The sequence below is a fragment of the Gossypium arboreum genome, chromosome 3, assembly GCF_025698485.1.
Source record: "Gossypium arboreum isolate Shixiya-1 chromosome 3, ASM2569848v2, whole genome shotgun sequence".
Classification (NCBI taxonomy): domain Eukaryota; kingdom Viridiplantae; phylum Streptophyta; class Magnoliopsida; order Malvales; family Malvaceae; genus Gossypium; species Gossypium arboreum.
In genome coordinates, this window is record NC_069072.1 from 4014752 (window position 1) to 4030214 (window position 15463).

Below are 15463 nucleotides of genomic sequence, written 5' to 3' on the forward strand. Positions count from 1 at the left end.
TTGTGAACATAATTGTGAATACAAAAAGTTTATTAATCATTCATAGCAAAAGAGATGATGGGAAACTTTGAAATGCACTCAATGAATCTAAGGTACTGTATATTAATTCTACTCATACTTAGGAGTTGCTATATATACCTAACAATTGTATGACAGTCAATATGTTGGTCCCATGACTTATTTTTAAGGGTGTTTAAATGATTAATCGATCGGTTAATCAAACCGAATTAGTATTAATCAAAATTTTTAATTCTTTAATCATTAACCGAATCAAATTTTTATGTTTTATTTTTTAGTTAAAACAAGTATAAAGCATATCAAAAAAATTGATAATGTTCATTTGACCGAATTAACTAATTTAACGAATTAAAAATAGCGTAATACATATAATGTATAATATATAATATATAATATTATTTATTAAGTTCGGTTAATTCGATTAATTACCTGATTTCAAACCAAATTAAACGTTAACCGAAATTGCAAAAAACTTTTATCTAACCTTCGATAGAACTAGATCGATTAACTGACTAGTTAACTGAATCAGAATTTAAACACCCCTACTTATTTCCTTGTATAAAACTTATTTAAAAAAGAAGAAGAAATAATTATAAAGTATTATACCCCATTATGTGGAACTAAGAGATGTTAGGTTTGGAGGCCCATAATGGGCTATCCATTCAAGGTAACTATAATTAAAAATTTGAAACCGCCAAAAAGGCAGTTTTCATATTTCCACGTATAACCCAAGTAGGTTGGTGGATTAAAAAATAAAAGAGAAAAGGTTGAAACTGTTTTTCTTTATCAAAAATTTAAACAACTTTAAAAGGAATTATTTTTCTAATACCTGATTTCACTTTTGATCAAACCATTCAATGTTTCTTTTTTTTTAAATTTAAACTCTTAATTATGTTAGCTAAAATATAAAATTGTATTTAACCTATTAACTAAATTCCTGATTTAATTTAAATTATTAATTAACATCTAAAATATTATCTAACATTTCTAATTATCTTAACTAAACTAAAGCTTTAATTATCATAATATAATTTAAATTCCTAATTATCTTAATCTACACAAAATCTAATCTAAAATATTTATAAAAATACAGCCAGAGCTGTGTATCCCGGTAAGAAAATTAGTTTTAAAATATTCTTTTACATTTTTATATTTTTTAATTTATATATATTTAATTTATTATTATTTTAAGCTTTTTTATTTTTTCAATTTTTAATAATTTATATATTTTTGTATCATTTATACTAATTTTTTAATTTTGTTCATTTTATATAATTTTATAACTTTTGCAATTTTTAAATATTTATGATTTTCTATAGTTTTAATGGTTTTGAATTTAAAACACCATATTTCGTCAAATGGTGAAAACAATTTCTCATAATGGCTATTGTTGCTCTTTCATGGTTGATCGTTAACTTTAATGGGTGATGGGCTTAATTGATTGAAATTTTAATGTTCAAGGGCTTTGAAGACCCTTTAGCCAAAATTAAAATAATTAAGATAAAAAAAATTAAAAATTCGTTTAAAATATCAAATTTTATACTAATTAGTACAAGTCAATATTGACAAAAATAGGTCGAAACACACCAAAATAATCAAACACAACAAAATTTTGATTGAACAAAACATAAACTCTTTGGTACTGATTAAAACCGAAACAGTACCAACTAATGCCATTTTAATACTCACAAGAAATTTGTAATGTTTTAGGGATGCCATGAAATCTTTTAATTTTTATTAAAAGAATTTGGCTTACCTAATTAGTTTATGGCAACTAGGAGAAGGACCGATTTGAATGATAACTCCACTTTTACACTTTGGCTTAATTAGTTCAATTTTAACTTAACAATATGATCAACTTTTTCCTTTTTCTTAGGTTATCTCATATTATGAAAAAGCACCTCCATTGGAATTTAAGGTTTTATTAGACAAATGCTTTAAGCAATTAATAGTTGCAAGTGTGGACTTAGATAACGTAGCAATTAAATCAATAGGAGTTGGGATGTTCTAATCCCATTGAATTACTATAGGTTATGTTGTATCAAACCAATAAATTAACCCAAGTAGTCAACTTACTAATGTTTTGATTACGTATTTTAAATATGTTTCATGTCAAATTTGGATCAACATTTAATGTCCAAATTAATGATAAGTTACTAATAGTAACTTCCGCAAGTCGGCCTAGACGTTAAGATTGAATCCAAAAGATTAAATTGGTCACCGAAATGGCCTACTAGAACTATCGGAATTTTTAGAAAACAATTATTTAAAACATTTGCTTATTTTTGAAGAAAAACTTTGCATGTTATCGTCTTTTCACTAAAAAATATTTTTTCCAAAAAATGATGGAGTTTAAAGTTTACTTAGTAAAGGTTGATTTCCAATTCATTTACTTTTTTAAATTCTTATTTTCATGAGATCTCAGCAGAAAAGTGATATTCAAAGAGAAACCAGAATTTCATGCATAATTAGTTCAAAATCCATGTTTCAATATCCTAATATTCAAATTAAATGTCATGCATGCAAAATAAACCCAAACCTTAAGTCTCGTGTCAAAGTTTGAATAAAACAATACAATTCCAAATAATAGAAATTATAATAATAAATCTAAAATACTTTTAATAAAAAATCTATTAATCTGAGCTGAGACCTTCCAAATGTTGTGTCTGCGTCCTAACCTGGTAGGTTATCTGTAAAGATGGAAAATAAAAGGGGTGAGCTTAAGCTCAGTGTGAGTCTAATCACAAGAAAATCTGTGTAACACAGTGGTCAAAGCATACAAAATAACAATTCTTAGAATAATCATCGTATAGCAATTCACAGTATTGGTTTTCCAATTCAACATTTCACTATAATATTTCAGATTCATAATTTGTACGCACCTGTTTATGAATGGCAATATAATTTTAGTTTATCAGAAAAGGTCCTACCTAACTCCGCTGCACACCACACTATGAGTTCCTCAGAACTCATCTATCCATACACATCAAGTTGTGGATAAACCACCACTGATTTGCAGATAAACTGCCACTTCGTTATAAAAATTACAGATAAACCACTAGTATATTTAGATAAAATATTTAAAGGTAAACTACCACTAGGTTGCAAATTATTAAACTGTCACTCTTTCTCCATACATATCATCCCACCCCATGCAATGCAATATGGCATGCTTTGTAACAAAACAATGCCAAAAAAAAAAAATAGACATGTTTATCATGCATTCAGTTCAACATTAGCAGTAGACATGTTTAACATGTACTCAATAAGGTGGTAATAGTATTATCATTAATAGTTTATCAGCATTACAATGACAATAGGCATGTAATATTCACATCTCATACAATATAACAATAGGAATTTAGTCATTAAGTCACAGATTCTAGAATAAACACAATATCAAGGACTTAATTGAGTGAATAAAAAAATTTTAAAAATAATTCAAGGGATATATGATGACTAAATTGAACATATGATAAATTTTTAGGCAAAATGTAAAGCATGGGTCACACGGCTGTATGGCCAGGCCATGTGAGAAGCGTAATACCGTGTGTGAGGATTAGATGGTCATGTGGCCAACCGTGTAACAGCATGATATCGTGTGGAAAACAATAAATTACCGTACAGGAAGGACACGAGTGTGTAACATGCTGAGGCTGTATGGTTCACGAAGTCCCTAAAACCTACATGTGCACATAGTTGTGTGATGGTGTGGACCACACGACAGTATGGCCTTAATCCTACACACGGTCACCATTGATTCACTTGAAGAAGCACACACCTTTCACCACAGTTCTAGTTGATGTTCCTCACGCTCGATTTTGGTCTGATTCGCCTAAATCTGGTTTGTTTCTTGGCAAATATAAAGGTGCTATTGACGGCAATTACAAAACCAATAAAAAAACAATTTAACGAGAGATGATTTGATTCGAGAAAGTAAAATATTCGACAAAAACTATGATAAAAATATGGTGTATATAACATTCCGAAACCTGATCTAGAAATTTTAACCTCGCAAGTGAGGGTTTGCCAATGTTTCAGCAAACTAGGGTTCGTCAAAAAGGATATTAGTAAGGAGTTCGCCAGTGTTCTAGCGAACTGGAGTACGCCAAAGGATGTGGTAAAGGGTTTGCTAAATTCATTAAAAGTTGTGTTTGCCAGTCTATTTGGCGAGCTAAGGTTCCCTAGTGAAGTTATAATTGGGGGTTCGCCAGTTAAAAGTCGAGTCAGACTAAACTTAGGAAATAAATATATTGTGTATCTAAGATACTTTTCATACACGTAACCTTATTTTAAACTGAATAGGGTTCCTTATTTTAAACTGAATAGGGTTCCTAAGTTAAATAAGGTATCCTAAGATCACTAAGATACTTAGTGCCTATAAATACAACCGTTATTCCATGAAAAATTCTCTCATTGTTATTCTGTTGTCAAATATTTGTTCTGAACCAAGTTCGTAGCAACCAAGGTAAGCATTTGTCTTATTAGGGTTGATTATCCAGAAAGCTAGGTTCGCTTGCATGTGTGAATTTCGTAAGTTTTATTTGTTTAAGTAATTTGTGTGTTTATGCATGTTGAGAACCAACCAGACCATCTACAGTAAGGATAAAGGCAAAGCAAAACTCATTTAAATTTTCAGCTTTATCAGTGAGTGGTTAAGAATTTCCATAAGTGTGGTAATCGTCATGTTTTTTAGTATGAATGCTTAGAGTTCGTAACTTGTATGCAAATTGTTATGTTTTTCAAGAACCTTGATTTTTTTTAAAACTAATTTCCAATAGTAAGTTTTTCCTATAAAACTCTGTTTTTTAAAGTTTTAATACTCTGTTTTCAAGATATGTTTTTAAGCTATGTTTTAAATATATGTTTTATGCATGCTCCTATGCAAGCCTGTGTTTTGAAGATATGTTTTACGCATGCTCCTATGCAAGTCTATGTTTTAAAGCATGTTTTGAAAGTACAGTTCTATAAGCTATGATTTTGCGAGCTCTATGTGATAAGTTTCTGTGCGAGTGCCTTTGCGAGTTTATATGTTGGATATATTTGTATACCAAATGATTGTGAGTACTCACCTACAAGTTCTTTGATTTGGGCGTTGAGGCCTTGAGACATGTGGAGAGATAAAGGAATGTCGAGCTATTCTCCATTCAATAGGACATGTTGGTGTACAGGAGAGTGTTTAGCTTATGTTACACTTATAAGACATGTTAAGGACTCTTTGAGTCATTCTAAGGCGTAATAAGGAGATCCACATATCCAACAAAACAAGACAAGATAAGATAAGTAAGTTAAGAAAAGTGCGAGAACATATTTTATATTCCTCAACCATTCCGATAAGACAAGTATGTGAACATGTTTCATTCTATATAAGATTTGTTTTCAAACAAGAACAAGCTAAGTTTTTAAATATGATTTTCAGTAAGTACATGTGAAATTGTTTTCAAACTTATATGATTTTATGACAAGCAGGTTCTGTGAACTGAGTCTCGCACCTTCACTGCGAACCCAGCACGCGATGCGATTTTTTCAGACTAAGTCTTCTTTCTGTTTTAAACTTTGTATTTTAAGCATACGTTGATGATTCCTGATTATTCATCGAGTTCACAATGAACTCACCCACTCCTCTCTTACTTCACAAGTAATTAAGTTGCGGATGGCAGTGGCGAGGCTCATCTCTGAACAAATAATGCGAACCTGGGGAAATAGGCGATGGGGTTTTATTTATGTGGGTTTAGATTTATCATAATATGATTCTGTTAATGAAACCATTTCCTTAAAGCTTAAGTTTATTCTTTTAATATTTTGTGAACCATGAAGTTAAACCTTTATTACTAATTTAATCTCAGCATGAATATAGTTTGACGTTTCTCTAATTCTCCTAGCATGAGTACCATGTGGCATTCTTTCAATTTCTCTAAAGTATGTATTAACATCATACATGAACCAATTTTTTTGCGAAGTATTATTTTCTGCGACCTTTGCATGTTTGCGACCCCCCTATATGCTTGCGAACCGTTAGGTGCCATAACCTTACTACTTAGCAAACCCTACCTAAGTATGAAAACTCTTGCATGAACGTCCCTTTGGTTGCGAAGCCCGTTTGTATGTGAACCTATGATGTTTCATTTTAGTGCGAAATTAGGAAGTATGTGAACCACAGATATTTTACGAAGCCGTGCTTTTTATGCAAACTCATGTTGTACTTTACAATGCGAACTTATGCATGCAAACCTTATAACAAAATTTTAAGTACTTGTGCATTTATGTTTGAATGTGCGTACTCTAAAGTATATTGTTTATTTCTCCTGCGTGAACCCTTACGTTTTACTGCATAATTAACATGCGAACCCTTCCCTCATTTTGTTTGATAAGCTTGCATGATTTACATTGTATGATATTATTTCATTGTTATGCTATAACTTATCATATACGTTCCAAGTAAGTGGTGTGTTGGAGGTTAGGTTGGGAGTTGATGAAGGGTCACTTCGGTGACTAATGTAGCTCGCCAAATTTGGGTTGAACCTACTCGACCAGGTTTAGATTATAAATTATTTATAAGTTTAATATATATAAATAAAATAGTTGTATAATTAAATAATTATTTTTACAATACTTTATATAGTTATAGTTTTAAAAAATATTTTTATAATTAAAATACTATTATCTTATTCAAAATATTGATATTGATATTATTTAATTTATTATTGAATATGATTAATTTAGGCTCGTATAAAATTTTTATAGAAAATATAAGTAAAATATTCATTTAAAATATAAATAAAATATAATTTATTTAACTCAGGGTAAATAATGTCAATTTGTACTTATTCCTTGCATATTCATTATTATCATTTTATCCAACTAAACCATGTAATATCAATATTTATATACTGAGTTAATGTAATATTTGTCCTCCCAAAATTACACCTATATATCACTTTGGTACTTGAAGTTTCCAACCATGTATTAGTTTGCCCCAATTGTTAACCATGGCGTCACCAAGTTCATATTTTCTCAAAATAAATTAAAACAATAAGGAAAATTGGGAAATAGAAATATAGGAAGAAATTATTAAAAAATTCTCAATTTTTTAAAAATCAGAAAAATATAAATTTATATAAAATTCGAAGAAATTAAAAAATATTGGAAAGTTAACTAATTTTCAGGAAATTTCAATATTTTGGAAAAACTTTAAAGCTTTCCATTTTTTTTAAATTTATTTGATATTTTTCTGAATTTGTTGATATTCTTTTGTATTTTCGTTTTTTAACTATTAAAAGTATTTTTTTAAAATATTTAGAATTTTTATATTCTTTTGTGTTTCCATTTTTTCCTTTTTAACTACTGAAAATTAATTTTAATTGAATTTTTATATTTTTAAATATTTAAAAGTATTTTTTAAATTTTTAGAAATTTTATATAACTTTTCATATATATTTTGTTCTGATTTGTTAATTTTGTTTGAGATTTATCTAAATTTGTTTGACAATTATTTGTACTTTATGTATTTTAAAAAATAAAATAATTTTTAAATTTCTTTGAATTTTTATATAATTTTACATAAATTTTTAGATTTTTAGAAAAATGATATTTTTATATTTTTCAATTTTTGAATTTATTTCAAGAAAATATGAATTATAATTTTTAAGTGATTGGGGCAAAGTGATACATAGCTATTTCCATTATTAGCTAAAGGCGAATGATTCGTAGATATAACCATTTTTGTAGCATTGAATTATAGTAAACTAAACGTGTGGTTTGGGTAAGAAACCCAGTGGTCTCATGCCTCTAGAGCTGGCTTTACTTCTAATTAAGATTAGATAACCCACAACTAGGACCTTCATCTCCTAATCCCATTCAATTACTTTTGTTCTATCATTAATATAATCCAACTTATCATTGTAGCTCTATGGGGCAATTAGATTAAATGTTAAATTAGTATTTACATCTTGAATTTTTTAATTTAATATTATATCAAACATTTTAGTGTCAAAGCTTGAGTTTAAGGTCTAAATTAAATACCTAAACTTAATTTTTTAGTTCAAATTGATTCAAATAATGAAATACTAATTTGAAGTAAAAATCAAGTTCAAGTATCTAATTTAAATTGAACCTTAAAGTCGAGTTCAAGTATTTAATTAGACAAAAAAATCTTAAATACCAATTTAAACCCTAAAATCAAGTTTAAGTACCAACATGTATAGTTATCTAGTATTTAAATTTGATCCACCTAATTTTATTTTTTTATAGTAGAGTGCGATGAGAAAGTTAGTACTTACACACACCACACACAGATAGAAATATACACACACCAAAATAAACACTCATTATATATATATAAAAAAAACATTTAAGTTTTTTAACTCCCATTAGGTAAATGGAAATAAGAAGATATGCTTCACACAAAATTTAAAAGCATTTAATTTTTAACTAACATTAGACAAATGGAAATGGAAAGACTCATTCATAATATTTTTAAGTTTAAGGATGAGTCTAATTTATCTAAACACTATGATTTTTATTTTTATTTTTTTGGTGATAAAAGATGAGTGAGAAAAGGTAGTAAGCTAAGTAGGGGAATAATATCTCAAACAAATAATTAAAAAGGTCTTTCAAATGTGGCTATAAATACCTGAAAAGCAATCTTGCTTTCCTCAATGCAAACCTCAACTCAAATCTTCAATCATTAGTTCATCTCTTCAAAAAAATGGCAGGTTCCAACGTTTTCATTTTATTAGCTTGTTTCATTTTGTTGGGTTTTTCAAGCATGGAGGTCAGCCTAGCAGCTCGAAATCTTCAGCAAGTACCATTACCTTCACTTCCTAATCCTATCATTGTTCTTCCACCACTTCCTAACCTTCCGCCACTTCCTAATCTTCCACCACTTCCTAATCTTCCGCCACTTCCTAATCTTCCGCCACTTCCCAGATTACCAATTCCACCGCTTCCTAACCCTACCATTGTTCTTCCACCACTCCCCAGATTACCAATTCCACCACTTCCTAACCCTACCACCGTTCTTCCACCACTTCCCATAGTACCAATTCCACCACTTCCTAACCCTACCACCGTTCTTCCACCACTTCCTCCTATATTGCCTTGAATCCCAAAGCTACCAACAATCCCACCATCTTAGCCTAAGCTTATCACTGTTCTTCCACCACTTCCCAGCAGCAGCTTGCCTTCCATTCCTTTCATGTCTCCACCTCCACCTCCATCTAACTATTGAAGAAAGTTTGATTCCTAATTAGTATCACATATATTACTGAGAATGAACTCTGCCATCACATTCTCTATGATGTTATTTCATGAAATAATGATGTAGCTTCTATTTACATTTTACATATATAATAAAGTGTGGGATTTTTAAGTTATTAAATTATTAAAATATATGTCCAAAAATATATACATGATTAAATGTTATATAATCATTTATAAAGGTATTCTAATCAATGCTATCAACTCCAACATAGTTATACTTAAAAAAAAAGAAACCCAAATCATAATCACATTCAAGCATTGCCAACGAGTGATGTGATTATTTTACTCCCAAACTCAATCCAACTCCAAGTATTAGTATATTAAACTTTGTTGATACTTTATTTTCTCAAACTCTTATAGAGGGTGAGATTCAATTTATTACATTTATATTTAATCCTTTTTATTATATTTATATTTGAGGTTTAATCCTTATATTTTAATTTCAATAATTTTCTCATCTACTTTTATTATATCAAATTGTGGCTTTGGTCCTTTTATTATACTTGGATTTGAGAGTTAGTCAAGTATAAATTAATTTGAAACATTTTTCATCTACTTTTATAACACAATTAGTTAGTCTAAATAATTAACATGGTTAATAATTCCAGTTAAAACATTAAAGTGAACTTTTCCTTAAATATACTCATTCCAACAAAAATATGTATGCTAGTATGATTAGTTAGAAAGTGATTAAGTAATGATTTAGTTAGTCCAAATAATTAACGTGATTAATAATTTCAAGTAAAATGTTGAGGTGGTTTTTTGTTAAACATACTCTTTCCAACTAAAAAAATCTATGTTAGTATGTTTTAGAGTTGTAACCCAAATTCTTGTTAAAATATAATACATGTGGCAAGATAGGGGGATCCACGAGGACAAAGGCCGAGGGCCACAGCCCGTCGTGGATCCCCAGTAAGCAAGATACTGGACTAGGGTCACAATCAGTGGTGCGGGGGTTGAAGGCCCCCGCGATACGGTACAGGCTGTACAAGAAGAATCTGTATAAAAGTTTACTTCCTTTGTTTGATATTGATTTGAATAAGGTGTTTCAACCTTATTGCATTACTTCTATTATATGTTGATTAGAATAAGGTTTTCTAAACCTATAAATAGACACAATTTATACTCCTTGTAATCATTCGAATTCGACATATTCAATTTTCTTCTCCCCTACCCGTGATTTTTTTCCCGAAAGGGTTTCCAAGTAAATCTGTGTGTTCTATTTTTCTCTCTTTTCTTGCTGTTATCGACATTCTATTTTGACAGTATGATTAGTTAAAAGGTGATTAAACTATTATTTAGTTAGAAGTGATGATTTAAAAAAAATACACAATGTTATTTTAATTGGCACGATTAAAAGTGTAAGTTATTTAGCATAACTAATGGTATTATAAAATTAAAGGATCAAATTATGTCAAAATTAAAGTATAGGGTTTAATCCTAAATTTTGGCATAATAATGAGACCGACACCAAATAATAATAATTTATTAAAATATTTAAAAATATTTTATATATTAATTAAAGAAATTTTAAAACCTCAACATAGAGAGGTCACAATTCTAGTTAAAAAAAAAGACAACATTTATAGAGTAATATCTATTGTTATTAAAAAAGGGTGATTTTTAAGTTTTTTTTTCTTATTTGGGCTTGGTTTTTAACTTATTTCTAACATAGATGCTTTATTAGTTCAAATGTTAAGGAGTAAGTATAAACTTGAATTTGGCTGTCCAGCGTTTGTGACCAAATCCTTTTCTTCTTTTGTTTGGATGACTTTGTCCAAATTTTGGGATGTACTACGTGATAGTATTCATTAGGTAGTAGGGGGATGATCGAGTAGTTAAGTGATAATGCTCTAGAATAACGTATTTTTATGTATTAATCATGTGTTTATTCTGGGCTTGATCCTACTAATTTGAGCTACTTATGCTTTTTATCGATTAGGGACTAATTTGGAGGCAAAAGCAAAATTAAGGGACAAAAGTGCGAATTTGGAGACACAATGGGCTGATATGCGACACAGGAAAAAGATTGTGCCAAAAGTGCAAGCATGGAAGACACAAGGACTAAAAACGCAAAAAGAAGAGATTTTATTCTATAAGACTCCATTTTATTTATATTAGGATAATTATTAGCATTATTTAAATTTTAGGATTTTATTTTAATTATCTCTATTTATCTTTAATTAAATGTATTTATCTTTTTAGAATTTAAGTTAAATTAGACTATCTCCCTAGCACTATAAATAGGGGGTGAAGTGACTCTATTTGGGTTCATCTTTTTCTATAAACACTCTCCCCCTGAAAGTCTAGGCTTTTGTTTCTTCATATTTTCTTTCAATAAAATTCTCTTTTCCATTTTTATATTTATTTCTTTTTCCACCATTATCATGAGCCACTAAAACCTATCTAACCGAAAGTTGTCAATATTCCCCAAAAAGGGTTCTTAAGGCCTAGAATCCGTACTTAACCTTCTCGCCAAGTATTCATCGTTTCTCCGCACTACGGGTTGACGCTTCCGTCCATGGCCCTTAAGAAGTAAGCTTTTCAGCATATGCAAAGGCGGCCGCTTTGTATAAAGGTGGCCGCTTTGTATGTTTTGGAAGGATTGCATAGTCAGTTCGTTAACTTACTGCGTCAGAGGTTGGCGAACCAAAGAGACAAAATGGCGTGGGATTCGCCATTGAGAAGCGTTGATCTAGCATAAATTACTGGCTAGAGTCAGGTTCCTTAAAAATCGTAAGTCTAATCTTTGGAGCTGGGGGTCGTAGGCGTCCTCTTCCACTATAACTGGCTTACTTGAGTTGAGAAGGGTCATTTAAAAGCCAAGGATCGAACCCAAGGCGGAATGAGACAACTGGAGCTGGAATCTACCAATAAGAATTTCTTTTCCTTTAACTCTCTTTATTATTTTTATTATTTTCGTAATCACAATTTCAGTCAACTTTAGATTCTGTTTTTCATTCTTTTACAAATCAAATCTTTAATTCTATTTTTTTTTTTGCCACGCAGGTTTTCTTGGGCACGATTCTGCCCAAGATTTCGAGAAACAAGCATTCATATAATCCGATCCCTGAGGATTCGACCCTACTTCCCCTTTACTGTTCTTTTTCATTATTTTACAGGGAATAGGATATTTTTGGTGCTCTCAACGACGCATCAAATTTTGGCGCATCATTAAGTTTTGGGAAGACAACTAGGTGTCAGGTATGGGACCTTTGGTAAGTCATTTCTCAATTCCTTTGGAAATGCAGAATTCTAGTTGTGTGGCTGATTATGTGGCTTCGAGAGGTGGTTGGAATTGGAGTTGCTTTGTTCCTTAAATCAACTATCAAATAACTATCAAAATTGCCACTATGACACCTCCCTCTAAGGGTGCCAACCCTGATTTATGTTTGTGGCATAACATGACCAATGGCAATTGTTCAGTGGCAATGGCATATGATAAGGTTATGTGTGACTCTTGGAAACTAACAGATGATAAGTGCAAGTGTATTTGGAAAATCCATGAACCTTAACGTGTGAGACAATTCGTTTGGCTGGTAGCCGAAGGTTGTTTATTAACTAATAATAAGCACTTAATGTGACACCCTACACCTGATCTGATCATCGGATCTAAATGTAAGATACCACATTCGTTGCTGAAGCAACTCGAACTAATTTCTAATTCACATTCATCAAGTGATTCAAACAATCATCCATTCAAATAAGATCATTTCCATTGATTAAAATATTTTCAGGTCATTTAAAACAATTTAGAAACATTTTAAAATGGTTTCTAGGTGATCGGAGGTGTCTAGCACCAAGTTCGGGTCCTAAAGGTCAAAACAACTTGAAATAGGGGAGGGACGCTTGTCTTCCTAACTTGTACAGGTACAAGCTTATACCGATACAAGCCCCTGATACTATAGCAGTTGACATATTGCTTGACTTGTATCATAACATCATCGACCTTCAAATATTATAATATCCAAATCGCATGATCTTTCACATGTTATCATTCATTTTATTTGTTTTTGTAGTCATTTAATCTATTCAAGTACAACTACTCACACATGAATATGGATAATCAATCATTCATAGATTATTTTGTGGCCCCTATTAATCGAACATGTACTCAAAATAGATACATAGATCAACCTACCATCACACTAGTATGATTTGCATCTAGTGCACATCTATATGTCCAAAGTAATATACGCTCTGTGTCGCATCGATATAGATTGAAGTATTGTAATACCCCTACCCGTATTCATTGCCGGAATAGGGTACGAGGCATTACCGGAGTTTACGAATTAAATTTTTTTTTTTCAATTCAACATATTTTCATGATAGATTCATGCATTTATATAAGATAACGTCATCACATATCTATAATCAGGTTTGTTAACCATACTAATGGCTAACTTTACATTCATTTCACGTTAACATTTACTTTGTTAACTTATACATGCCACTGATTTCCAAAATCAAGTTTCTTTATATACCGAAATCCTGAGGTTGACAGTGTGATGTGTCTCCGACCAAATCCGACTTCCGAGCTCTTTAACACCACAAAACAGGGAAAAAGGAAACGGGGTAAGCACTTTGTGCTTAGTAAGCTCATGTAACAAGAATTATACTTACCTAATATTTTCAATACAATACAATAAACATCCATATATCCATTCAATGCATTATTACCCTAACATGCACAAACTCAACATTCAAGTTAGTACAATAATTTCCATGTATCAATAATATATATACCATGATTGATGAGCTCGTCAATACCATGATTTCCATTTCCTTGTTATTTTTCCATATTTATCTCGTTGAATTGATCGGAATTTCGATGGATTTTCAGAGGTACACATTTATTGTACAATTCCAGGTCCGTCAATTCATATTCATGTGTGCACATATCCATTTCAGAGAGCACACTCCCGCGAACCTCAACCTTGCAGCAGGATTACCAGTCCAGGCTAAATCCCCTGCAATATAAACTCATAGAGTATTGTCGGGATTACCAGTCCAGGCTAAATCCCCTGCAACGACAATTACTCTAATGAGCTTGGATCTGAATTACCAGTCCAGGCTAAATTCAGACCCTAATTCGGATTACCCGTCCGGGCTAAATCCTTTTTACACATATTCTTTGGGAGGGCTATATCAGGATAGGATCACCCGTCCGGGCTAGATCCTTTTTACCGTCAATTCCTTTTTAGGGATCCATCGAATTTTCCTTTCATTCAACCGGGATTTCTTCCCATTTTATCAAATATATCAATGTTTCATTAATTTTCATACAATGAACACTCAAATCATATTCACATCAAAAACATACAATCTCAAGTATTTCAGAATATAATTCAAGTTACACGAACTTACCTTGATACTTGTTTGTAAACAGTAAAAATCTATTAATCCCGAACTTTTTCCTTTCCTCGATCTAGCTTCGTATTTGAATCTTCTGGATCTAAATAAATAAATTTAATTATCAATTTAATACATTTCATGTTCATATGCAACATTCTCTATAATTCAACTATTATTTATAGTTCATTCAAAGCTGTCTACTTGAGTCATAGTCACTAAATTATTTATAACTTGAGCTACGGAACTTCAAATTAAGATCCGTTAATTTTCCCTGAAACTATACTCATATATATTTTTACGATAAAATTTTCAGAATTTTTGGTTTAGCCAATCAGTACAGTTTATTCTTCAAAGTCACCCCTATTCTGTTGTCTAACAGTTCTGACCCTTCTTCACTAAAAATAAATTATCTCTTTATATAGAATTCAAATGATGTTCTTGTTTGTTTCTATTAAAAATATACTCATTCAGAATTCTATACATATAAATTTAAGTCCCTAATTATTTTTATTCAATTTTTTATAATTTTTCAAAGTCAGAACAGGGGAACCCGAATTCATTCTGACCTTGTCTCACAAAATTCATTATATCTCAAAATTTACAAATCCATTGCTTACAATATTTCTTCTATGAGAAACTAGACTCAATAATATTTAATTCCATGCTTTGTTCATCTTCTAATTCGATTCCTACAATTTTTGGTGATTTTTCAAAGTTAGTCTACTGCTGCTGTCCAAACTGTTTTAGTGCAAGCTGTTTATTACCATTTTTCCCTAAGCTTTTAATAAATGATAATTTCGTCCCTACTCAATTAGCCTCTCAATTGAGC

The 15463-nt window shown here is 30.7% G+C and overlaps 1 protein-coding gene and 1 long non-coding RNA gene across 2 annotated transcripts in view; both read left to right on the forward strand.

Annotated features, from left to right (window-relative positions):
* LOC108474663 (uncharacterized) overlaps positions 1 to 15463 on the forward strand; it is an 85473-nt gene that overhangs the window by 5790 nt on the left and 64220 nt on the right. The gene's annotated exons all lie outside the window — the stretch shown is intronic.
* LOC108475687 (vegetative cell wall protein gp1-like) lies at positions 8648 to 9386 on the forward strand. Its single transcript, XM_017777674.2, has one exon. It carries the CDS (start codon positions 8726 to 8728, stop codon positions 9119 to 9121), a length of 396 nt encoding a protein of 131 aa, XP_017633163.1. The 5' UTR covers positions 8648 to 8725; the 3' UTR covers positions 9122 to 9386.